This window comes from Salmo trutta, chromosome 5 (assembly GCF_901001165.1).
Source record: "Salmo trutta chromosome 5, fSalTru1.1, whole genome shotgun sequence".
NCBI classification, from domain to species: Eukaryota; Metazoa; Chordata; class Actinopteri; order Salmoniformes; family Salmonidae; genus Salmo; species Salmo trutta.
This window is the reverse complement of record NC_042961.1, coordinates 1,403,742-1,423,573: the sequence shown is the minus strand read 5'-3', so window position 1 is coordinate 1,423,573 and position 19,832 is coordinate 1,403,742. Positions and strand designations below refer to the sequence as shown.

General features: G+C 42.5%; 1 protein-coding gene across 3 annotated transcripts in view; it reads left to right on the top strand.

Moving 5' to 3' along the window:
* LOC115193496 (exportin-1) overlaps positions 1-19,832 on the top strand; it is a 90,857-nt gene that overhangs the window by 21,997 nt on the left and 49,028 nt on the right. For all 3 annotated transcript variants that reach the window (XM_029752183.1, XM_029752184.1, XM_029752182.1), the window contains exons 5-6: positions 17,830-17,891; positions 18,015-18,059. In XM_029752183.1, the coding sequence (XP_029608043.1) occupies positions 17,830-17,891; positions 18,015-18,059 (107 nt within the window). The remainder of the gene's footprint in view (positions 1-17,829; positions 17,892-18,014; positions 18,060-19,832) is intronic.

The window sequence follows — 19,832 nt, the reverse complement described above, 5'->3', positions numbered from 1 at the left end:
TTTCAATAAATTGTAATATTTGTAGCTACTTTTGAAGTAAATACCTGCAGTGCAATAGGTTAGGAGATAAAGCAGGTTGTGTTCTTCATTTCACCTGTCACATTATTTTACGAAGCTTATTGTAGCTTTATGAAGCTTAGTGTAGTTCCCCAGAACAGATGAGCCAGTCATGTGTTTGTAATTAGCAAAATGGGAGAAAGCAGGAGTCAAGCTGTGTATTGACAGGGCTCAGTGTTTTATATGGAAAGTCAACAGAGTTTTTGTTGCTTCAATAGAGTGATCAGAGACATGTAACTATAGCTTTCCTTCACAGAAAACAGCTTCATTTTCATCAGATGACAACAAAAGTGCAACCACACCAGTAAATACAATGAAAAAGCAATGTATTATTTGCTAAAACGATGCATGGCCATCATATTTCTAATACTTATCATAGAAAGAATGTAGCCAGCTACATTTCCTAATGTTTTGCTTCAAGTTAATGGAGAACAGTAGCTCCATATCAGTCAGAGTGCTGTCTGCTGATAGAATGATGGAGAACAGTAGCTCCACATCAGTCAGAGTGCTGTCTGCTGATAGAATGATGGAGAACAGTAGCTCCACATCAGTCAGAGTGCTGTCTGCTGATAGAATGATGGAGAACAGTAGCTCCACATCAGTCAGAGAGCTGTCTGCTGATAGAATGATGGAGAACAGTAGCTCCACATCAGTCAGAGCGCTGTCTGCTGATAGAATGATGGAGAACAGTAGCTCCACATCAGTCAGAGAGCTGTCTGCTGATAGAATGATGGAGAACAGTAGCTCCACATCACTGCTGTCTGCTGATAGAATGATGGAGAACAGTAGCTCCACATCAGTCAGAGAGCTGACTGCTGATAGAATGATGGAGAACAGTAGCTCCACATCAGTCAGAGTGCTGTCTGCTGATAGAATGATGGAGAACAGTAGCTCCACATCAGTCAGAGTGCTGTCTGCTGATAGAATGATGGAGAACAGTAGCTCCACATCAGTCAGAGTGCTGTCTGCTGATAGAATGATGGAGAACAGTAGCTCCACATCAGTCAGAGCGCTGTCTGCTGATAGAATGATGGAGAACAGTAGCTACACAGTAGTCAGAGAGCTGTCTGCTGATAGAATGATGGAGAACAGTAGCTCCACATCAGTCAGAGTGCTGCCTGCTGATAGAATGATGGAGAACAGTAGCTCCACTTCAGTCAGAGTGCTGTCTGCTGATAGAATGATGGAGAACAGTAGCTCCACATCAGTCAGAGCGCTGTCTGCTGATAGAATGATGGAGAACAGTAGCTCCACATCAGTCAGAGTGCTGTCTGCTGATAGAATGATGGAGAACAGTAGCTCCACATCAGAGTGCTGTCTGCTGATCGAATGATGGAGAACAGTAGCTCCACATCAGTCAGAGAGCTGTCTGCTGATAGAATGATGGAGAACAGTAGCTCCACATCAGTCAGAGTGCTGTCTGCTGATAGAATGATGGAGAACAGTAGCTCCACATCAGAGTGCTGTCTGCTGATAGAATGATGGAGAACAGTAGCTCCACATCAGTCAGAGAGCTGTCTGCTGATAGAATGATGGAGAACAGTAGCTACACATCAGTCAGAGTGCTGTCTGCTGATAGAATGATGGAGAACAGTAGCTCCACATCAGTCAGAGAGCTGTCTGCTGATAGAATGATGGAGAACAGTAGCTCCACATCAGTCAGAGTGCTGTCTGCTGATAGAATGATGGAGAACAGTAGCTCCACATCAGAGAGCTGTCTGCTGATAGAATGATGGAGAACAGTAGTTCCACATCAGTCAGAGTGCTGTCTGCTGATAGAATGATGGAGAACAGTAGCTCCACATCAGTCAGAGTGCTGTCTGCTGATAGAATGATGGAGAACAGTAGCTCCACATCAGTCAGAGCGCTGTCTGCTGATAGAATGATGGAGAACAGTAGCTCCACATCAGTCAGAGCGCTGTCTGCTGATAGAATGATGGAGAACAGTAGCTCCACATCAGTCAGAGAGCTGTCTGCTGATAGAATGATGGAGAACAGTAGCTCCACATCACTGCTGTCTGCTGATAGAATGATGGAGAACAGTAGCTCCACATCAGAGTGCTGTCTGCTGATAGAATGATGGAGAACAGTAGCTCCACATCAGTCAGAGTGCTGTCTGCTGATAGAATGATGGAGAACAGTAGCTCCACATCAGTCAGAGTGCTGTCTGCTGATAGAATGATGGAGAACAGTAGCTCCACATCAGTCAGAGTGCTGTCTGCTGATAGAATGATGGAGAACAGTAGCTCCATATCAGAGTGCTGTCTGCTGATAGAATGATGGAGAACAGTAGCTCCACATCAGTCAGAGAGCTGTCTGCTGATAGAATGATGGAGAACAGTAGCTCCACATCAGTCAGAGTGCTGCCTGCTGATAGAATGATGGAGAACAGTAGCTCCACATCAGTCAGAGTGCTGTCTGCTGATAGAATGATGGAGAACAGTAGCTCCACATCAGTCAGAGTGCTGTCTGCTGATAGAATGATGGAGAACAGTAGCTCCACATCAGTCAGAGTGCTGTCTGCTGATAGAATGATGGAGAACAGTAGCTCCACATCAGAGTGCTGTCTGCTGATCGAATGATGGAGAACAGTAGCTCCACATCAGTCAGAGTGCTGTCTGCTGATAGAATGCCTTTTTTCTGAATTCTCATCCGAGTGGAGAAGTGCAACTGAAGCACAAAATTAGTTTGATGCTGAGCAGAAATTACAATAAGAAGCATTTTAGATCTGTGTTTACAAAACGCAGCAAGATATTCTGCGTGAAAACGGAGAGATTGTGGGTTAATGCGACCCTTAATATTAACTTGCTAGTTATCTAAGTAGTGACTGAATTAATAAGGTGATGGGCATGATATTGTGTTAGCTTTGTTTGAGAAGTCAAAATAATTTGATTTGAGTTATATCTGATTGAGTTATATCTGTATAGCTGTCAATCTTCATTTCCTATAGTTTTTTTCTCCTCCCTCTTTTCTCGCCCGTCTTCTCAGAGCAGGCAGGCTCGTTGCCCTAGCGACTCGATTCCACACAGACACAGCAGGTACACATTCTGCTCCAGAGCCACTACTGTTCTTCCTTTAGACAAGCATGGTCAAAACTTTGTTCATTTGCACAATGTCTCTCATTAAAATTCACTTTTAAATTTCCAAACTCACCAAAAATGACATTCGGTAGCTCCTACCTATATATGTATAACTTTATGAGTTGGATTGCCTGTCTCTGCAATTTGTTTATTTTCGTTTGCACTCGTTATTTCACTCGCATATTTAACTAATAACCGACCATGGAAATTCGCTATTACTTGTGCTGATTTTGTGTTTTTTTGTGTGTTTTTGGCGCCCACTTGTGTACTAAGCCGGTAATACCGTAACTCCAGGGATGAAAGGACGATATGAAAATCTGCATACCGCCCAACGCTAGTGTATATTTATTATTATTATTATTATTTTAAATCAATCAACTGAGATTTGAAACACTCTGTCTGCCCCAAAACTGAGCCAGTATTCAAACTCAGCATGCACTACTCGCTATAATTGCCCTACTCTCTATAAATCAAATCAAAAACTTTATTTGTCACATGCGCCGAATACAACAGGTGTAGATCTTACCGTGAAATGCTTACTTACAAGCCCTTAACCAACAGTGCAGTTCAAGAAGAGTTAAGAAAATATTTACTAAATACACTAAAGTAAAAAATAAGAAGTAACACAATAACATAACAATAACGAGACTATATACAGGGAGTACCAGTACCGAGTCAATGTGGAGGATATATACAGGGAGTACCAGTACCGAGTCAATGTGGAGGTTATATACAGGGGGTACCGGTACAGAGTCAGTGTGGAGGGTATATACAGGGGGTACCGGTACAGAGTCAATGTGGAGGCTATAAACAGGGGGTACCGGTACAGAGTCAATGTGGAGACTATATACAGGGGGTACCGGTACAGAGTCAATGTGGAGACTATATACAGGGGGTACCGGTACAGAGTCAGTGTGGAGGTTATATACAGGGGGTACAGGTACAGAGTCAGTGTGGAGGTTATATACAGGGGGTACCGGTACAGAGTCAATGTGGAGGCTATATACAGGGGGTACCGGTACAGAGTCAGTGTGGAGGGTATATACAGGGGGTACCGGTACAGAGTCAGTGTGGAGGTTATATACAGGGGGTACCGGTACAGAGTCAATGTGGAGACTATATACAAGGGGTACAGGTACAGAGTCAATGTGGGGGTTATATACAGGGGGTACCAGTACCGAGTCAGTGTGGAGACTATATACAGGGGGTACCGGTACAGAGTCAGTGTGGAGACTATATACAGGGGGTACAGGTACAGAGTCAATGTGGAGGTTATATACAGGGGGTACCAGTACCGAGTCAGTGTGGAGACTATATACAGGGGGTACTGGTACCGAGTCAATGTGGAGACTATATACAGGGGGTACCGGTACAGAGTCAATGTGGAGACTATATACAGGTGGTACCGGTACAGAGTCAATGTGGAGGCTCTATACAGGGGGTACAGGTACCGAGTCAATGTGGAGGTTATATACAGGGGGTACCAGTACCGAGTCAGTGTGGAGACTATATACAGGGGGTACCGGTACAGAGTCAATGTGGAGGGTATATACAGGGGGTACCGGTACAGAGTCAATGTGGAGGGTATATACAGGGGGTACAGGTACCGAGTCAATGTGGAGGTTATATACAGGGGGTACCAGTACAGAGTCAGTGTGGAGACTATATACAGGGGGTACCGGTACAGATTCAATGTGGAGGCTATATACAGGGGATACCAGTACCGAGTCAGTGTGGAGGCTATATACAGGGGGTACCGGTACAGAGTCAATGTGGAGACTGTATACAGGGGGTACCGGTACAGAGTCAATGTGGAGACTGTATACAGGGGGTACCGGTACAGATTCAATGTGGAGGCTATATACAGGGGATACCAGTACCGAGTCAGTGTGGAGACTATATACAAGGGGTACCGGTACAGAGTCAGTGTGGAGGTTATATACAGGGGGTACCGGTACAGAGTCAGTGTACGGGGGTTCAGATTAGAGGTAATTTGTACATGTAGGTAGGGGTGAAGTGACTATGCATAGATAATAAACAGTGAGTAGCATCAGTGTACAAAACAAATGGGGGGGGTGTCAATGTAATAGTCCGGTGGCCACTTGATTATTTGTTCAGCAGTCTTATGGCTTGGGGGTAGAAGCTGTTAAGGAGCCTTTTGGTCCTAGACTTGGCTCTCCGGTTCCGCTTGCCGTGCGGTAGCAGAGAGAACAGTCTATAACTTGGGTGACTGGAGTCTCTGACAATTTTATGGGCTTTCCTCTCTCTGACACCGCCTATTATATAGGTCCTGGATGGCAGGAAGCTTGGCACCAGTGATGTACTGGGCCGTACACACTACCCTCTGCAGTGCCTTACGGTCAGATGCTGAGCAGTTGCCATACCAGGCGGTGATGCAACTGGTCAGGATGCTCTCTGGTGCAGCTGTAAAACTTTTGAGGATCTGGGGACACATACCAAATATTTTCAGTCTCCTGAGGGGGAATAGGTTTTGTTGTGCCCTCTTCACGACTGTTGGTGTGTTTGGACCATGAAAGATCGTTGGTGATATGGACACCAAGGAACTTGAAACTCTCGACCCGCTCCACTACAGCCCCGTTGATGTTAATGGGGGGCCTGTTCGGCCCGCCTTTTCCTGTATTCCACAATCAGCTCCTTTGTCTTGCTCACAGTGAGGGAGAGGTTGTTGTCATGGCACCACCCTGCCAGTTCTCTGACCTCCTCTCCATAGGCTGTGTCATCGTTGTCGGTGATTAGGCCTACCACTGTTGTGTCGTCAGCAAACTTAATGATTGTGTTGGAGTCGTGTTTTGGCCACGTAGTCATGGTTGAACAGGGAATACAGGAGGGAACTAAGTACACACCCCAGAGGGGCCCGAGTGTTGAGGATCAGCGTGGCTGACGTGTTGTTGCCCCCCTAAACAGGGGGCGGCCTGTTTAAACAATAAGTTTAAACGCTATGTGCATGATAACAGCATACCCATTCATAAACTGGTCGCGGTCACTACAGATGGGGCACCGGCAATGCGTGGGCTGCATTCGGGCTTCGTTCCACTATGCCGTCGTGATCCTGATTTCCCAGAGTTTTTGAACGATCACTGTGTGATCCATCAGCAAGCACTAGCTAGTAAAGTAGTGGACTTGTCTCATGTCATGACACTAGCTAGTAAAGTAGTGGACTTGTCTCATGTCATGACACTAGCTAGTAAAGTAGTGGACTTGTCTCATGTCATGACACTAGCTAGTAAAGTAGTGGACTTGTCTCATGTCATGACACTAGCTAGTAAAGTAGTGGACTTGTCTCATGTCATGACACTAGCTAGTAAAGTAGCGGACTTGTCTCATGTCATGTCACTAGCTAGTAAAGCAGTGGACTTGTCTCATGTCATGACACTAGCTAGTAAAGTAGTGGACTTGTCTCATGTCATGACACTAGCTAGTAAAGTAGTGGACTTGTCTCATGTCATGACACTAGCTAGTAAAGCAGTGGACTTGTCTCATGTCATGACACTAGCTAGTAAAGCAGTGGACTTGTCTCATGTCATGACACTAGCTAGTAAAGTAGTGGACTTGTCTCATGTCATGACACTAGCTAGTAAAGTAGTGGACTTGTCTCATGTCATGACACTAGCTAGCAAAGTAGTGGACTTGTCTCATGTCATGACACTAGCTAGTAAAGCAGTGGACTTATCTCATGTCATGACACTAGCTAGTAAAGCAGTGGACTTGTCTCATGTCATGACACTAGCTAGTAAAGCAGTGGACTTGTCTCATGTCATGACACTAGCTAGTAAAGTAGTGGACTTGTCTCATGTCATGACACTAGCTAGTAAAGTAGTGGACTTGTCTCATGTCATGACACTAGCTAGTAAAGCAGTGGACTTGTCTCATGTCATGACACTAGCTAGTAAAGTAGTGGACTTGTCTCATGTCATGACACTAGCTAGCAAAGTAGTGGACTTGTCTCATGTCATGACACTAGCTAGTAAAGCAGTGGACTTGTCTCATGTCATGACACTAGCTAGTAAAGCAGTGGACTTGTCTCATGTCATGACACTAGCTAGTAAAGCAGTGGACTTGTCTCATGTCATGACACTAGCTAGTAAAGTAGTGGACTTGTCTCATGTCATGACACTAGCTAGCAAAGTAGTGGACTTGTCTCATGTCATGACACTACACTAGCTAGTAAAGTAGTGGACTTGTCTCATGTCATGACACTAGCTAGTAAAGTAGTGGACTTGTCTCATGTCATGACACTAGCTAGTAAAGTAGTGGACTTGTCTCATGTCATGACACTAGCTAGTAAAGTAGTGGACTTGTCTCATGTCATGACACTAGCTAGTAAAGCAGTGGACTTGTCTCATGTCATGACACTAGCTAGTAAAGTAGTGGACTTGTCTCATGTCATGACACTAGCTAGTAAAGTAGTGGACTTGTCTCATGTCATGACACTAGCTAGTAAAGTAGTGGACTTGTCTCATGTCATGACACTAGCTAGTAAAGTAGTGGACTTGTCTCATGTCATGACACTAGCTAGTAAAGTAGTGGACTTGTCTCATGTCATGACACTAGCTAGTAAAGTAGTGGACTTGTCTCATGTCATGACACTAGCTAGTAAAGTAGTGGACTTGTCTCATGTCATGACACCTGTCTTTATGATTGTTAATTCGATTAGTGCAAAAGTACTTCAGCACCGCATGTTTAAATCTTTATTAGATGAGCTTGATGCCGCGTACGGTGACTTGATTCTCCACACTTGCGTAAGGTGGTTGAGTCGCGGGAAAGTACTGCAGCGATTTGTTGACTTGCTGCCCGAGGTCAAATAATTTCTGGAGTCATGAAGTGGGGAGCGTGAGGGACTGTCTGATGATGCATGTGCTCACGGACACAACAGCCAAACTGAACCCGCTCAACTACGAGCTTCAGGGAAAAGACAAAGACGTGATACACATGATCAGCGCTGTCAACGCCTTTAGGGCCAAGGTCTTTCAGCTGAGGAATGGAAGGCTGGTGCGCTTCCCAAACCTGGAGAAAATGGCACTGAACACCGGAAACAAAGATGCTTTTCTCCCTCCCAAGAATTCTGTTCCCAAACCTGGAGAAACAGGCATCTGAATTCAACAGGTGTTTTCAGGAGTTAAATAACACAGGGGAGGTTGTAACATTTTATCTCAAACCCTTTTCCTCCCAATTGACATGGAGGAGGTGTCCGCCAAATTACAGAAAGTATTTGCTTTACCAGTCGGAGTTGACATAGAGATAATTGAATTGCAAAATGACATCGAGTTGAAAGCCAGATCAAGAGACGGTGACTCGAGGTCTTGTAAATACTGAAAAGTTTCCCCTCCTTTCATCCTGCACACTTAAGGTGAAGATCTACTTTGGATCAACTGTGAGATGGCCTTTTCACAGATGAAAAGAGTCATGTCAAAGAACAGGTCTTTTCGATCTAATAGACATCTCACAGACCGTGTTAGACTTCCTGATAGTGTGCGATCACAGCCGTCACATTGAATGTGTGTGTGTGGGGAGAGGGGATCTCATCCACAGCCGTCAGAGGGAGTGAGTGTGTGTGGGGGGAGGGGAGGGGATGTCATCCACAGCCGTCAGAGGGAGTGAGTGTGTGTGGGGGGAGGGGAGGGGATGTCATCCACAGCCGTCAGAGGGAGTGAGTGTGTGTGGGGGGAGGGGAGGGGATGTCATCCACAGCCGTCAGAGGGAGTGAGTGTGTGTGGGGGGAGGGGAGGGGATCTCATCCACAGCCGTCAGAGGGAGTGAGTGTGTGTGGGGGGAGGGGAGGGGATCTCATCCACAGCCGTCAGAGGGAGTGTGTGTGTGTGGGGGGAGGGGAGGGGATGTCATCCACAGCCGTCAGAGGGAGTGAGTGTGTGTGGGGAGAGGGGATCTCATCCACAGCCGTCAGAGGGAGTGAGTGTGTGTGGGGGGAGGGGAGGGGATGTCATCCACAGCCGTCAGAGGGAGTGAGTGTGTGTGGGGAGAGGGGATCTCATCCACAGCCGTCAGAGGGAGTGAGTGTGTGTGGGGGGAGGGGAGGGGATGTCATCCACAGCCGTCAGAGGGAGTGAGTGTGTGTGGGGAGAGGGGATCTCATCCACAGCCATCAGAGGGAGTGAGTGTGTGTGGGGGGAGGGGAGGGGATGTCATCCACAGCCGTCAGAGGGAGTGAGTGTGTGTGGGGAGAGGGGATCTCATCCACAGCCGTCAGAGGGAGTGAGTGTGTGTGGGGAGAGGGGATCTCATCCACAGCCGTCAGAGGGAGTGAGTGTGTGTGGGGGGAGGGGAGGGGATCTCATCCACAGCCGTCAGAGGGAGTGAGTGTGTGTGGGGGGAGGGGAGGGGATCTCATCCACAGCCGTCAGAGGGAGTGAGTGTGTGTGGGGAGAGGGGATCTCATCCACAGCCGTCAGAGGGAGTGAGTGTGTGTGGGGGGGAGGGGAGGGGATCTCATCCACAGCCGTCAGAGGGAGTGAGTGTGTGTGGGGAGAGGTGATCTCATCCACAGCCATCAGAGGGAGTGAGTGTGTGTGGGGAGAGGGGATCTCATCCACAGCCGTCAGAGTGAGTGTGTGTGTGTGGGGGGAGGGGAGGGGATCTCATCCACAGCCGTCAGAGGGAGTGAGTGTGTGTGGGGGGAGGGGATCTCATCCACAGCCGTCAGAGGGAGTGAGTGTTGCCAGTTGTAAATGTGTTTATGATGTGTGATCTGTGTTGTATGTTGTTCCAAAAGGGAAAGTGAAACATTACTGTACATGATTGGCTTAGGCCTGTAATTCACTGGTTACTGAGGTTATATATGAATGGTAGTAGGGCTGTAATTCACTGGTTATTGAGGTTATATATGAATGGTAGTAGGCCTGTAATTCACTGGTTACTGAGGTTATATATGAATGGTAGTAGGCCTGTAATTCACTGGTTACTGAGGTTATATATGAATGGTAGTAGGCCTGTAATTGACTGGTTATTGAGGTTATATATGAATGGTAGTAGGCCTGTAATTGACTGATTACTGAGGTTATATATGAATGGTAGTAGGCCTGTAATTGACTGATTAATGAGGTTATATATGATTGGCTTAGGCCTGTAATTCACTGGTTACTGAGGTTATATATGAATGGTAGTAGGCCTGTAATTCACTGGTTACTGAGGTTATATATGAATGGTAGTAGGCCTGTAATTCACTGGTTACTGAGGTTATATATGAATGGTAGTAGGCCTGTAATTGACTGGTTACTGAGGTTATATATGAATGGTAGTAGGCCTGTAATTCACTGGTTACTGAGGTTATATATGAATGGCTTAGGCCTGTAATTGACTGGTTATTGAGGTTATATATGAATGGTAGTAGGCCTGTAATTGACTGGTTATTGAGGTTATATATGAATGGTAGTAGGCCTGTAATTGACTGATTACTGAGGTTATATATGAATGGTAGTAGGCCTGTAATTGACTGATTAATGAGGTTATATATGATTGGCTTAGGCCTGTAATTGACTGGTTACTGAGGTTATATATGAATGGTAGTAGGCCTGTAATTCACTGGTTACTGAGGTTATATATGAATGGTAGTAGGCCTGTAATTCACTGGTTACTGAGGTTATATATGAATGGTAGTAGGCCTGTAATTGACTGGTTACTGAGGTTATATATGAATGGTAGTAGGCCTGTAATTCACTGGTTACTGAGGTTATATATGAATGGCTTAGGCCTGTAATTGACTGGTTATTGAGGTTATATATGAATGGTAGTAGGCCTGTAATTGACTGATTACTGAGGTTATATATGAATGGTAGTAGGCCTGTAATTGACTGGTTATTGAGGTTATATATGAATGGTAGTAGGCCTGTAATTCACTGGTTACTCAGCTTATATATGAATGGTAGTAGGCCTTTAATTCACTGGTTACTGAGGTTATATATGAATGGTAGTAGGCCTGTAATTCACTGGTTACTGAGGTTATATATGAATGGTAGTAGGCCTGTAATTCACTGGTTACTGAGGTTATATATGAATGGTAGTAGGCCTGTAATTCACTGGTTACTGAGGTTATATATGAATGGTAGTAGGCCTGTAATTGACTGATTACTGAGGTTATATATGAATGGTAGTAGGCCTGTAATTGACTGGTTATTGAGGTTATATATGAATGGTAGTAGGCCTGTAATTCACTGGTTACTGAGGTTATATATGAATGGTAGTAGGCCTGTAATTCACTGGTTACTGAGGTTATATATGAATGGTAGTAGGGCTGTAATTCACTGGTTATTGAGGTTATATATGAATGGTAGTAGGCCTGTAATTCACTGGTTACTGAGGTTATATATGAATGGTAGTAGGCCTGTAATTGACTGATTACTGAGGTTATATATGAATGGTAGTAGGCCTGTAATTCACTGGTTACTGAGGTTATATATGAATGGCTTAGGCCTGTAATTGACTGGTTATTGAGGTTATATATGAATGGTAGTAGGCCTGTAATTGACTGATTACTGAGGTTATATATGAATGGTAGTAGGCCTGTAATTGACTGGTTATTGAGGTTATATATGAATGGTAGTAGGCCTGTAATTCACTGGTTACTCAGCTTATATATGAATGGTAGTAGGCCTTTAATTCACTGGTTACTGAGGTTATATATGAATGGTAGTAGGCCTGTAATTCACTGGTTACTGAGGTTATATATGAATGGTAGTAGGCCTGTAATTCACTGGTTACTGAGGTTATATATGAATGGTAGTAGGCCTGTAATTCACTGGTTACTGAGGTTATATATGAATGGTAGTAGGCCTGTAATTGACTGATTACTGAGGTTATATATGAATGGTAGTAGGCCTGTAATTGACTGGTTATTGAGGTTATATATGAATGGTAGTAGGCCTGTAATTCACTGGTTACTGAGGTTATATATGAATGGTAGTAGGCCTGTAATTCACTGGTTACTGAGGTTATATATGAATGGTAGTAGGGCTGTTATTGAGGTTATATATGAATGGTAGTAGGCCTGTAATTCACTGGTTACTGAGGTTATATATTAATGGTAGTAGGGCTGTAATTGACTGATTACTGAGGTTATATATGAATGGTAGTAGGCCTGTAATTGACTGGTTATTGAGGTTATATATGAATGGTAGTAGGGCTGTAATTCACTGGTTACTGAGGTTATATATGAATGGTAGTAGGGCTGTAATTCACTGGTTATTGAGGTTATATATGAATGGTAGTAGGCCTGTAATTCACTGGTTACTGAGGTTATATATGAATGGTAGTAGGCCTGTAATTGACTGATTACTGAGGTTATATATGAATGGTAGTAGGGCTGTAATTGACTGATTATTGAGGTTATATATGAATGGTAGTAGGCCTGTAATTCACTGGTTACTGAGGTTATATATGAATGGTAGTAGGGCTGTAATTCACTGGTTACTGAGGTTAAATATGAATGGTAGTAGGGCTGTAATTGACTGGTTACTGAGGTTATATATGAATGGTAGTAGGGCTGTAATTCACTGGTTACTGAGGTTATATATGAATGGTAGTAGGCCTGTAATTCACTGGTTACTGAGGTTATATATGAATGGTAGTAGGCCTGTAATTCACTGGTTACTGAGGTTATATATGAATGGTAGTAGGGCTGTAATTCACTGGTTATTGAGGTTATATATGAATGGTAGTAGGCCTGTAATTCACTGGTTACTGAGGTTATATATGAATGGTAGTAGGGCTGTAATTCACTGGTTATTGAGGTTATATATGAATGGTAGTAGGCCTGTAATTCACTGGTTATTTAGGTTATATATGAATGGTAGTAGGCCTGTAATTGACTGATTACTGAGGTTATATATGAATGGTAGTAGGCCTGTAATTGACTGATTACTGAGGTTATATATGAATGGTAGTAGGCCTGTAATTGACTGGTTATTGAGGTTATATATGAATGGTAGTAGGCCTGTAATTGACTGGTTATTGAGGTTATATATGAATGGTAGTAGGCCTGTAATTGACTGATTAATGAGGTTATATATGATTGGCTTAGGCCTGTAATTGACTGATTATTGAGGTTATATATGAATGGTAGTAGGCCTGTAATTGACTGATTAATGAGGTTATATATGATTGGCTTAGGCCTGTAATTGACTGATTATTGAGGTTATATATGAATGGTAGTAGGCCTGTAATTGACTGATTAATGAGGTTATATATGATTGGCTTAGGCCTGTAATTGACTGGTTACTGAGGTTATATATATGAATGGTAGTAGGCCTGTAATTCACTGGTTATCGAGGTTATATATGAAAGGTGAATGAGTAGTAGGCCTGTGGAAATATTGAAACATGTAATATGACTGTTATAAAATGTTGAATAATAGTGCTATTTTATATGATTATACTATTTTTATAATTAAATGAATACTTTACTTGTGACTAAAGTAACAAAATAAAGAATGTCAAAGTGGATCTACGTTGTGGCCTTGTTTTGTCATAATTTTTTGCAAGTGTTAGATCTTGGTTTACATTTGGACTTGGGATGTGATTTTAGGCTTGAAAAGGTTGGTGACCGCTGCACTATAATTACCCTACTCACTATAATTACACACTATAATTACCACTATAATTACCCTACTCACTATAATTACCCTACTCACTATAATTACCCTACTCACTATAATTACCCTACTCACTATAATTACCCTACTCACTATAATTACCCTACTCACTATAATTACCCTACTCACTATAATTACACACTATAATTACCCTACTCACTATAATTACCCTACTCACTATAATTACCCTACTCACTATAATTACCCTACTCACTATAATTACACACTATAATTACCCTACTCACTATAATTACCCTACTCACTATAATTACCCTGCTCACTATAATTACACACTATAATTACCCTACTCACTATAATTACCCTACTCACTATAATTACCCTGCTCACTATAATTACCCTACTCACTATAATTACCCTACACACTATAATTACCCTACACACTATAATTACCCTACTCACTATAGTTACCCTACTCACTATAGTTACCCTACTCACTATAATTACCCTACTCACTATAATTACCCTACTCACTATAATTACCCTACACACTATAATTACCCTACACACTATAATTACCCTACTCACTATAATTACCCTACTCACTATAATTACCCTACTCACTATAATTACCCTACTCACTATAGTTACCCTACTCACTATAGTTACCCTACTCACTATAATTACCCTGCTCACTATAATTACCCTACTCACTATAATTACCCTACACACTATAATTACCCTACTCACTATAATTACCCTACTCACTATAATTACCCTACACACTATAATTACCCTACTCACTATAATTACCCTACACACTATAATTACCCTACTCACTATAATTACACACTATAATTACCCTACTCACTATAATTACCCTACTCACTATAATTACCCTGCTCACTATAATTACCCTACTCACTATAATTACCCTACACACTATAATTACCCTACACACTATAATTACCCTACTCACTATAATTACCCTACACACTATAATTACCCTACTCACTATAATTACACACTATAATTACCCTACTCACTATAATTACCCTACTCACTATATTACCCTACTCACTATAATTACCCTACACACTATAATTACCCTACTCACTATAATTACCCTACTCACTATAATTACCCTACACACTATAATTACCCTACACACTATAATTACCCTACTCACTATAATTACCCTACTCACTATAATTACCCTACTCACTATAATTACCCTACTCACTATAATTACCCTACTCACTATAATTACACACTATAATTACCCTACTCACTATAATTACCCTACTCACTATAATTACCCTACTCACTATAATTACCACTATAATTACCCTACTCACTATAATTACCCTACTCACTATAATTACCCTACTCACTATAATTACCCTACACACTATAATTACCCTACTCACTATAATTACCCTACTCACTATAATTACCCTACACACTATAATTACCCTACTCACTATAATTACCCTACACACTATAATTACCACTATAATTACCCTACTCACTATAATTACCCTGCTCACTATAATTACCCTGCTCACTATAATTACCCTACTCACTATAATTACCCTACTCACTATAATTACCCTACACACTATAATTACCACTATAATTACCCTACTCACTATAATTACCCTACTCACTATAATTACCCTACACACTATAATTACCCTACTCACTATAATTACCCTACACACTATAATTACCACTATAATTACCCTACTCACTATAATTACCCTGCTCACTATAATTACCCTGCTCACTATAATTACCCTACTCACTATAATTACCCTACTCACTATAATTACCCTACACACTATAATTACCACTATAATTACCCTACTCACTATAATTACCCTACTCACTATAATTACACACTATAATTACACACTATAATTACCCTACTCACTATAATTACCCTACTCACTATAATTACCCTACTCACTATAATTACCCTACTCACTATAATTACCACTATAATTACCCTACTCACTATAATTACCCTACTCACTATAATTACACACTATAATTACACACTATAATTACCCTACTCACTATAATTACCCTACTCACTATAATTACCCTACTCACTATAATTACCCTACTCACTATAATTACCCTACTCACTATAATTACCCTACTCACTATAATTACCCTACTCACTATAATTACACACTATAATTACCCTACTCACTATAATTACCCTGCTCACTATAATTACACACTATAATTACCCTACTCACTATAATTACCCTACTCACTATAATTACCCTACACACTATAATTACCCTACTCACTATAATTACCCTACTCACTATAATTACCCTACACACTATAATTACTCTACTCACTATAATTACCCTACTCACTATAATTACCCTACACACTATAATTGCGCTACTGAATATATTTATGACACTGACTTGGCCCATACTACTGCCTGCATCTTACTACTGACAGTGGGCTGTACACAGTAAGTTCTGATAAATAAGGAAATGTAGTTTATTGTTAACTGTAGCTCCAGCCATGTGCTATTCTGTGTCTTTACAAAGTGTTTATCTTGTTTCCTGTCCTGTTGTTACACCGACGCACAACAAAAGTGTAATGATGTGTTTTTTCTACTTCTTCTGGAACTTTCTCCTCCTGCTGACTGGTGTTCTCAGCTACCACCTACTGGGGTGGCCCTGTAATGTTTATCAGGGAAACAGCTCTAATCTACTGGGGTGGCCCTGTAATGTTAATCAGGGAAACAGTTCTAATCTACTGGGGTGGCCCTGTAATGTTTATCAGGGAAACAGTTCTAATCTACTGGGGTGGCCCTGTAATGTTTATCAGGGAAACAGTTCTAATCTACTGGGGTGGCCCTGTAATGTTTATCAGGGAAACAGTTCTAATCTACTGGGGTGGCCCTGTAATGTTTATCAGGGAAACAGATCTAATCTACTGGGGTGGCCCTGTAATGTTTATCAGGGAAACAGTTCTAATCTACTGGGGTGGCCCTGTAATGTTTATCAGGGAAACAGTTCTAATCTACTGGGGTGGCCCTGTAATGTTAATCAGGGAAACAGTTCTAATCTACTGGTGTGGCCCTGTAATGTTTATCAGGGAAACAGTTCTAATCTACTGGGGTGGCCCTGTAATGTTTATCAGGGAAACAGTTCTAATCTACTGTAATGTTTATCAGGGAAACAGCTCTAATCTACTGGGGTGGCCCTGTAATGTTAATCAGGGAAACAGTTCTAATCTACTGGGGTGGCCCTGTAATGTTTATCAGGGAAACAGTTCTAATCTACTGGGGTGGCCCTGTAATGTTTATCAGGGAAACAGTTCTAATCTACTGGGGTGGCCCTGTAATGTTTATCAGGGAAACAGTTCTAATCTACTGGTGTGGCCCTGTAATCCTGTTGTTTCTGCTGGTCTCTGGTCTGATCCTGTTGTTTCTGCTGGTCTCTGGTCTGATCCTGTTGTTTCTGCTGGTCTCTGATCTGATCCTGCTGTTTCTGCTGGTCTCTGGTCTGATCCTGTTGTTTCTGCTGGTCTCTGGTCTGATCCTGTTGTTTCTGCTGGTCTCTGGTCTGATCCTGTTGTTTCTGCTGGTCTCTGATCTGGTCCTGTTGTTTCTGCTGGTCTCTGATCTGATCCTGTTGTTTCTGCTGGTCTCTGATCCGATCTGATCCTGTTGTTTCTGCTTGTCTCTGATCCGATCTGATCCTGTTGTTTCTGCTGGTCTCTGATCCGATCTGATCCTGTTGTTTCTGCTTGTCTCTGATCCGATCTGATCCTGTTGTTTCTGCTTGTCTCTGATCCGATCTGATCCTGTTGTTTCTGCTGGTCTCTGATCCGATCTGATCCTGTTGTTTCTGCTTGTCTCTGATCCGATCTGATCCTGTTGTTTCTGCTTGTCTCTGATCCGATCTGATCCTGTTGTTTCTGCTGGTCTCTGATCCGATCTGATCCTGTTGTTTCTGCTTGTCTCTGATCCGATCTGATCCTGTTGTTTCTGCTGGTCTCTGATCCGATCTGATCCTGTTGTTTCTGCTTGTCTCTGATCCGATCTGATCCTGTTGTTTCTGCTTGTCTCTGCAGGTATTAAAAAGTATGTTGTTGGACTTATTATCAAGACATCGTCGGACGCCACAATGGTGGAGGTGAGGGCTGAAACATGTCATGTTAATATGAGTGTAAACTCCCCTGTCACATGATGCTGGTAATTGTTACCGTGATGATAGCAGTATATTGACGTTGACTCCGTTCTCATTTACCTTTTTCAGAAAGAGAAAGTTTACATTGGAAAGCTGAACATGATCCTTGTGCAGGTAAGAGAGAGTGTGTGTGTGTGTGTGTGTGTGTGTGTGTGTGTGTGTGCACCTACTAACATTGCTGTTCTCTTATCTGTGAATGAACTAGGATGCTCTCTTTATAAACTAGGACTCAGGTGTGCTGCTCAGCTTCATCTGAGCAGAGTCCTCCAATCTGTGTGTGTGTGTGGGTGTTTATTCATATGTGTGTACCACGTGTATCATGTGTGTGTACAGCTGACTAGCTGCATGAGTCTCTGTGTGTCATTGAGTGTGAGTCAGTGTGTCTGCGTCAGCTGATGTTGTTTTGTCCTGAAGAGACCAACCAGGTCAGAGTGTCTCAGCGTCTACTGTCTGTTCTGACAGGTGGGTGAGGGGGGTGTGTGTGTGGGGGGGGGGAAGGGTGTGTGTGTGTGAGGGGGGGTGTGTGAGGGGGTGTGTGTGTGGGGGGGGTGTGAGGGGGTGTGTGTGTGGGGGGTGTGTGAGGAGGGGTGTGTGTGGGGGGAGGTGTGTGTGTGGGTGTGTGGGGGTGTGTGTGTGTGGGGTGTGTGTGTGTGTGTGTGTGTGTGTGGGGGTGTGTGTGTGTGAGGGGGTGTGTGTGTGGGGGTGTGTGTGTGAGGGTGTGTGTGTGTGAGAGGGTGTGTGTGTGTGTGTGTGGGGGTGTGTGTGTGTGAGGGGGTGTGTGTGTGTGGGGGGGTGTGTGTGTGAGGGTGTGTGTGTGTGTGAGGGTGTGTGTGTGTGTGAGGGGGTGTGTTAGGGTGGTAGTTTGGTGAATCACACACTTAAGGAATAAGTAACCTTCTCCGAGAGCAGCATTAGCTCCCAGAACTAATGATGTCTATAGGCTTTAGCACAGCAAGCTAACATACAGAGCCTTCAGAAAGGGTTTTGTGTTTGTATTTATTATGGATCCTCTTCCTGGGGTCCAGCAAAATTAAGGCAGTTTATACAATTAAAAAAACATTACAATACATTGACAGATTTCACAACACACTGTGTGCCCTCAGGCCTCTACTCCACCACTACCACATATCTACAGTACTAAATCCATGTGTGTGTGTGTGTGTGTGTGTGTGTGTGTGTGTGTGTGTGTGTTGCACACAGAGTGAGTATTCATACCCCTTGATTTATTCCACATTTTGTTGTGTTACAGCCTGAATTCAAAGTGGATTAAATATTTTTTTTAATCTCACCCATCTACACACAATACCCCATAATGACAAAGTTTGTGCACATTTTTTAAATTTGTGTAATATGTTTTATTATTTTCCAATAATAATAAAAAGAAGACATTCATTGTATTGTTGAATGGGATGGCAAATTTAGAGGAGAAAACTAAACTTAACTCACATATAGAAAACATAAAATAAATCCTATTAGGTGGTACATGTTAAAAGAAGACAGTATACAGTCATTACAAGAAGTGTAGTGAAACCCAATATAAATATTGAGTGGAGTACAACACAGAGTAGCAGCACATCTTAACCCAGTTATGAAGGGGGAATAAACCATTTATCCTGTATCAGCTGACATATTTTATAAAACATTGGACTATTGAAGGTATTGTGTTGAATCTTGTGCGCATTTATTGAAAATGAAGTACAGAAATATCTCATTTAGATAAGTATTCAACCCCCTGAGTCAATACATGTTAGAATCACCCAGTGATTACAGCTGTGAGTCTTTCTGGGTAAGTCTCTAAGAGCTTTCTACACCTGGATTGTACAATATTTACACATTATTCTTTTTAAACTCTTCAAGCTCTGTCAGATTGGTTGTTGATCATTGCTA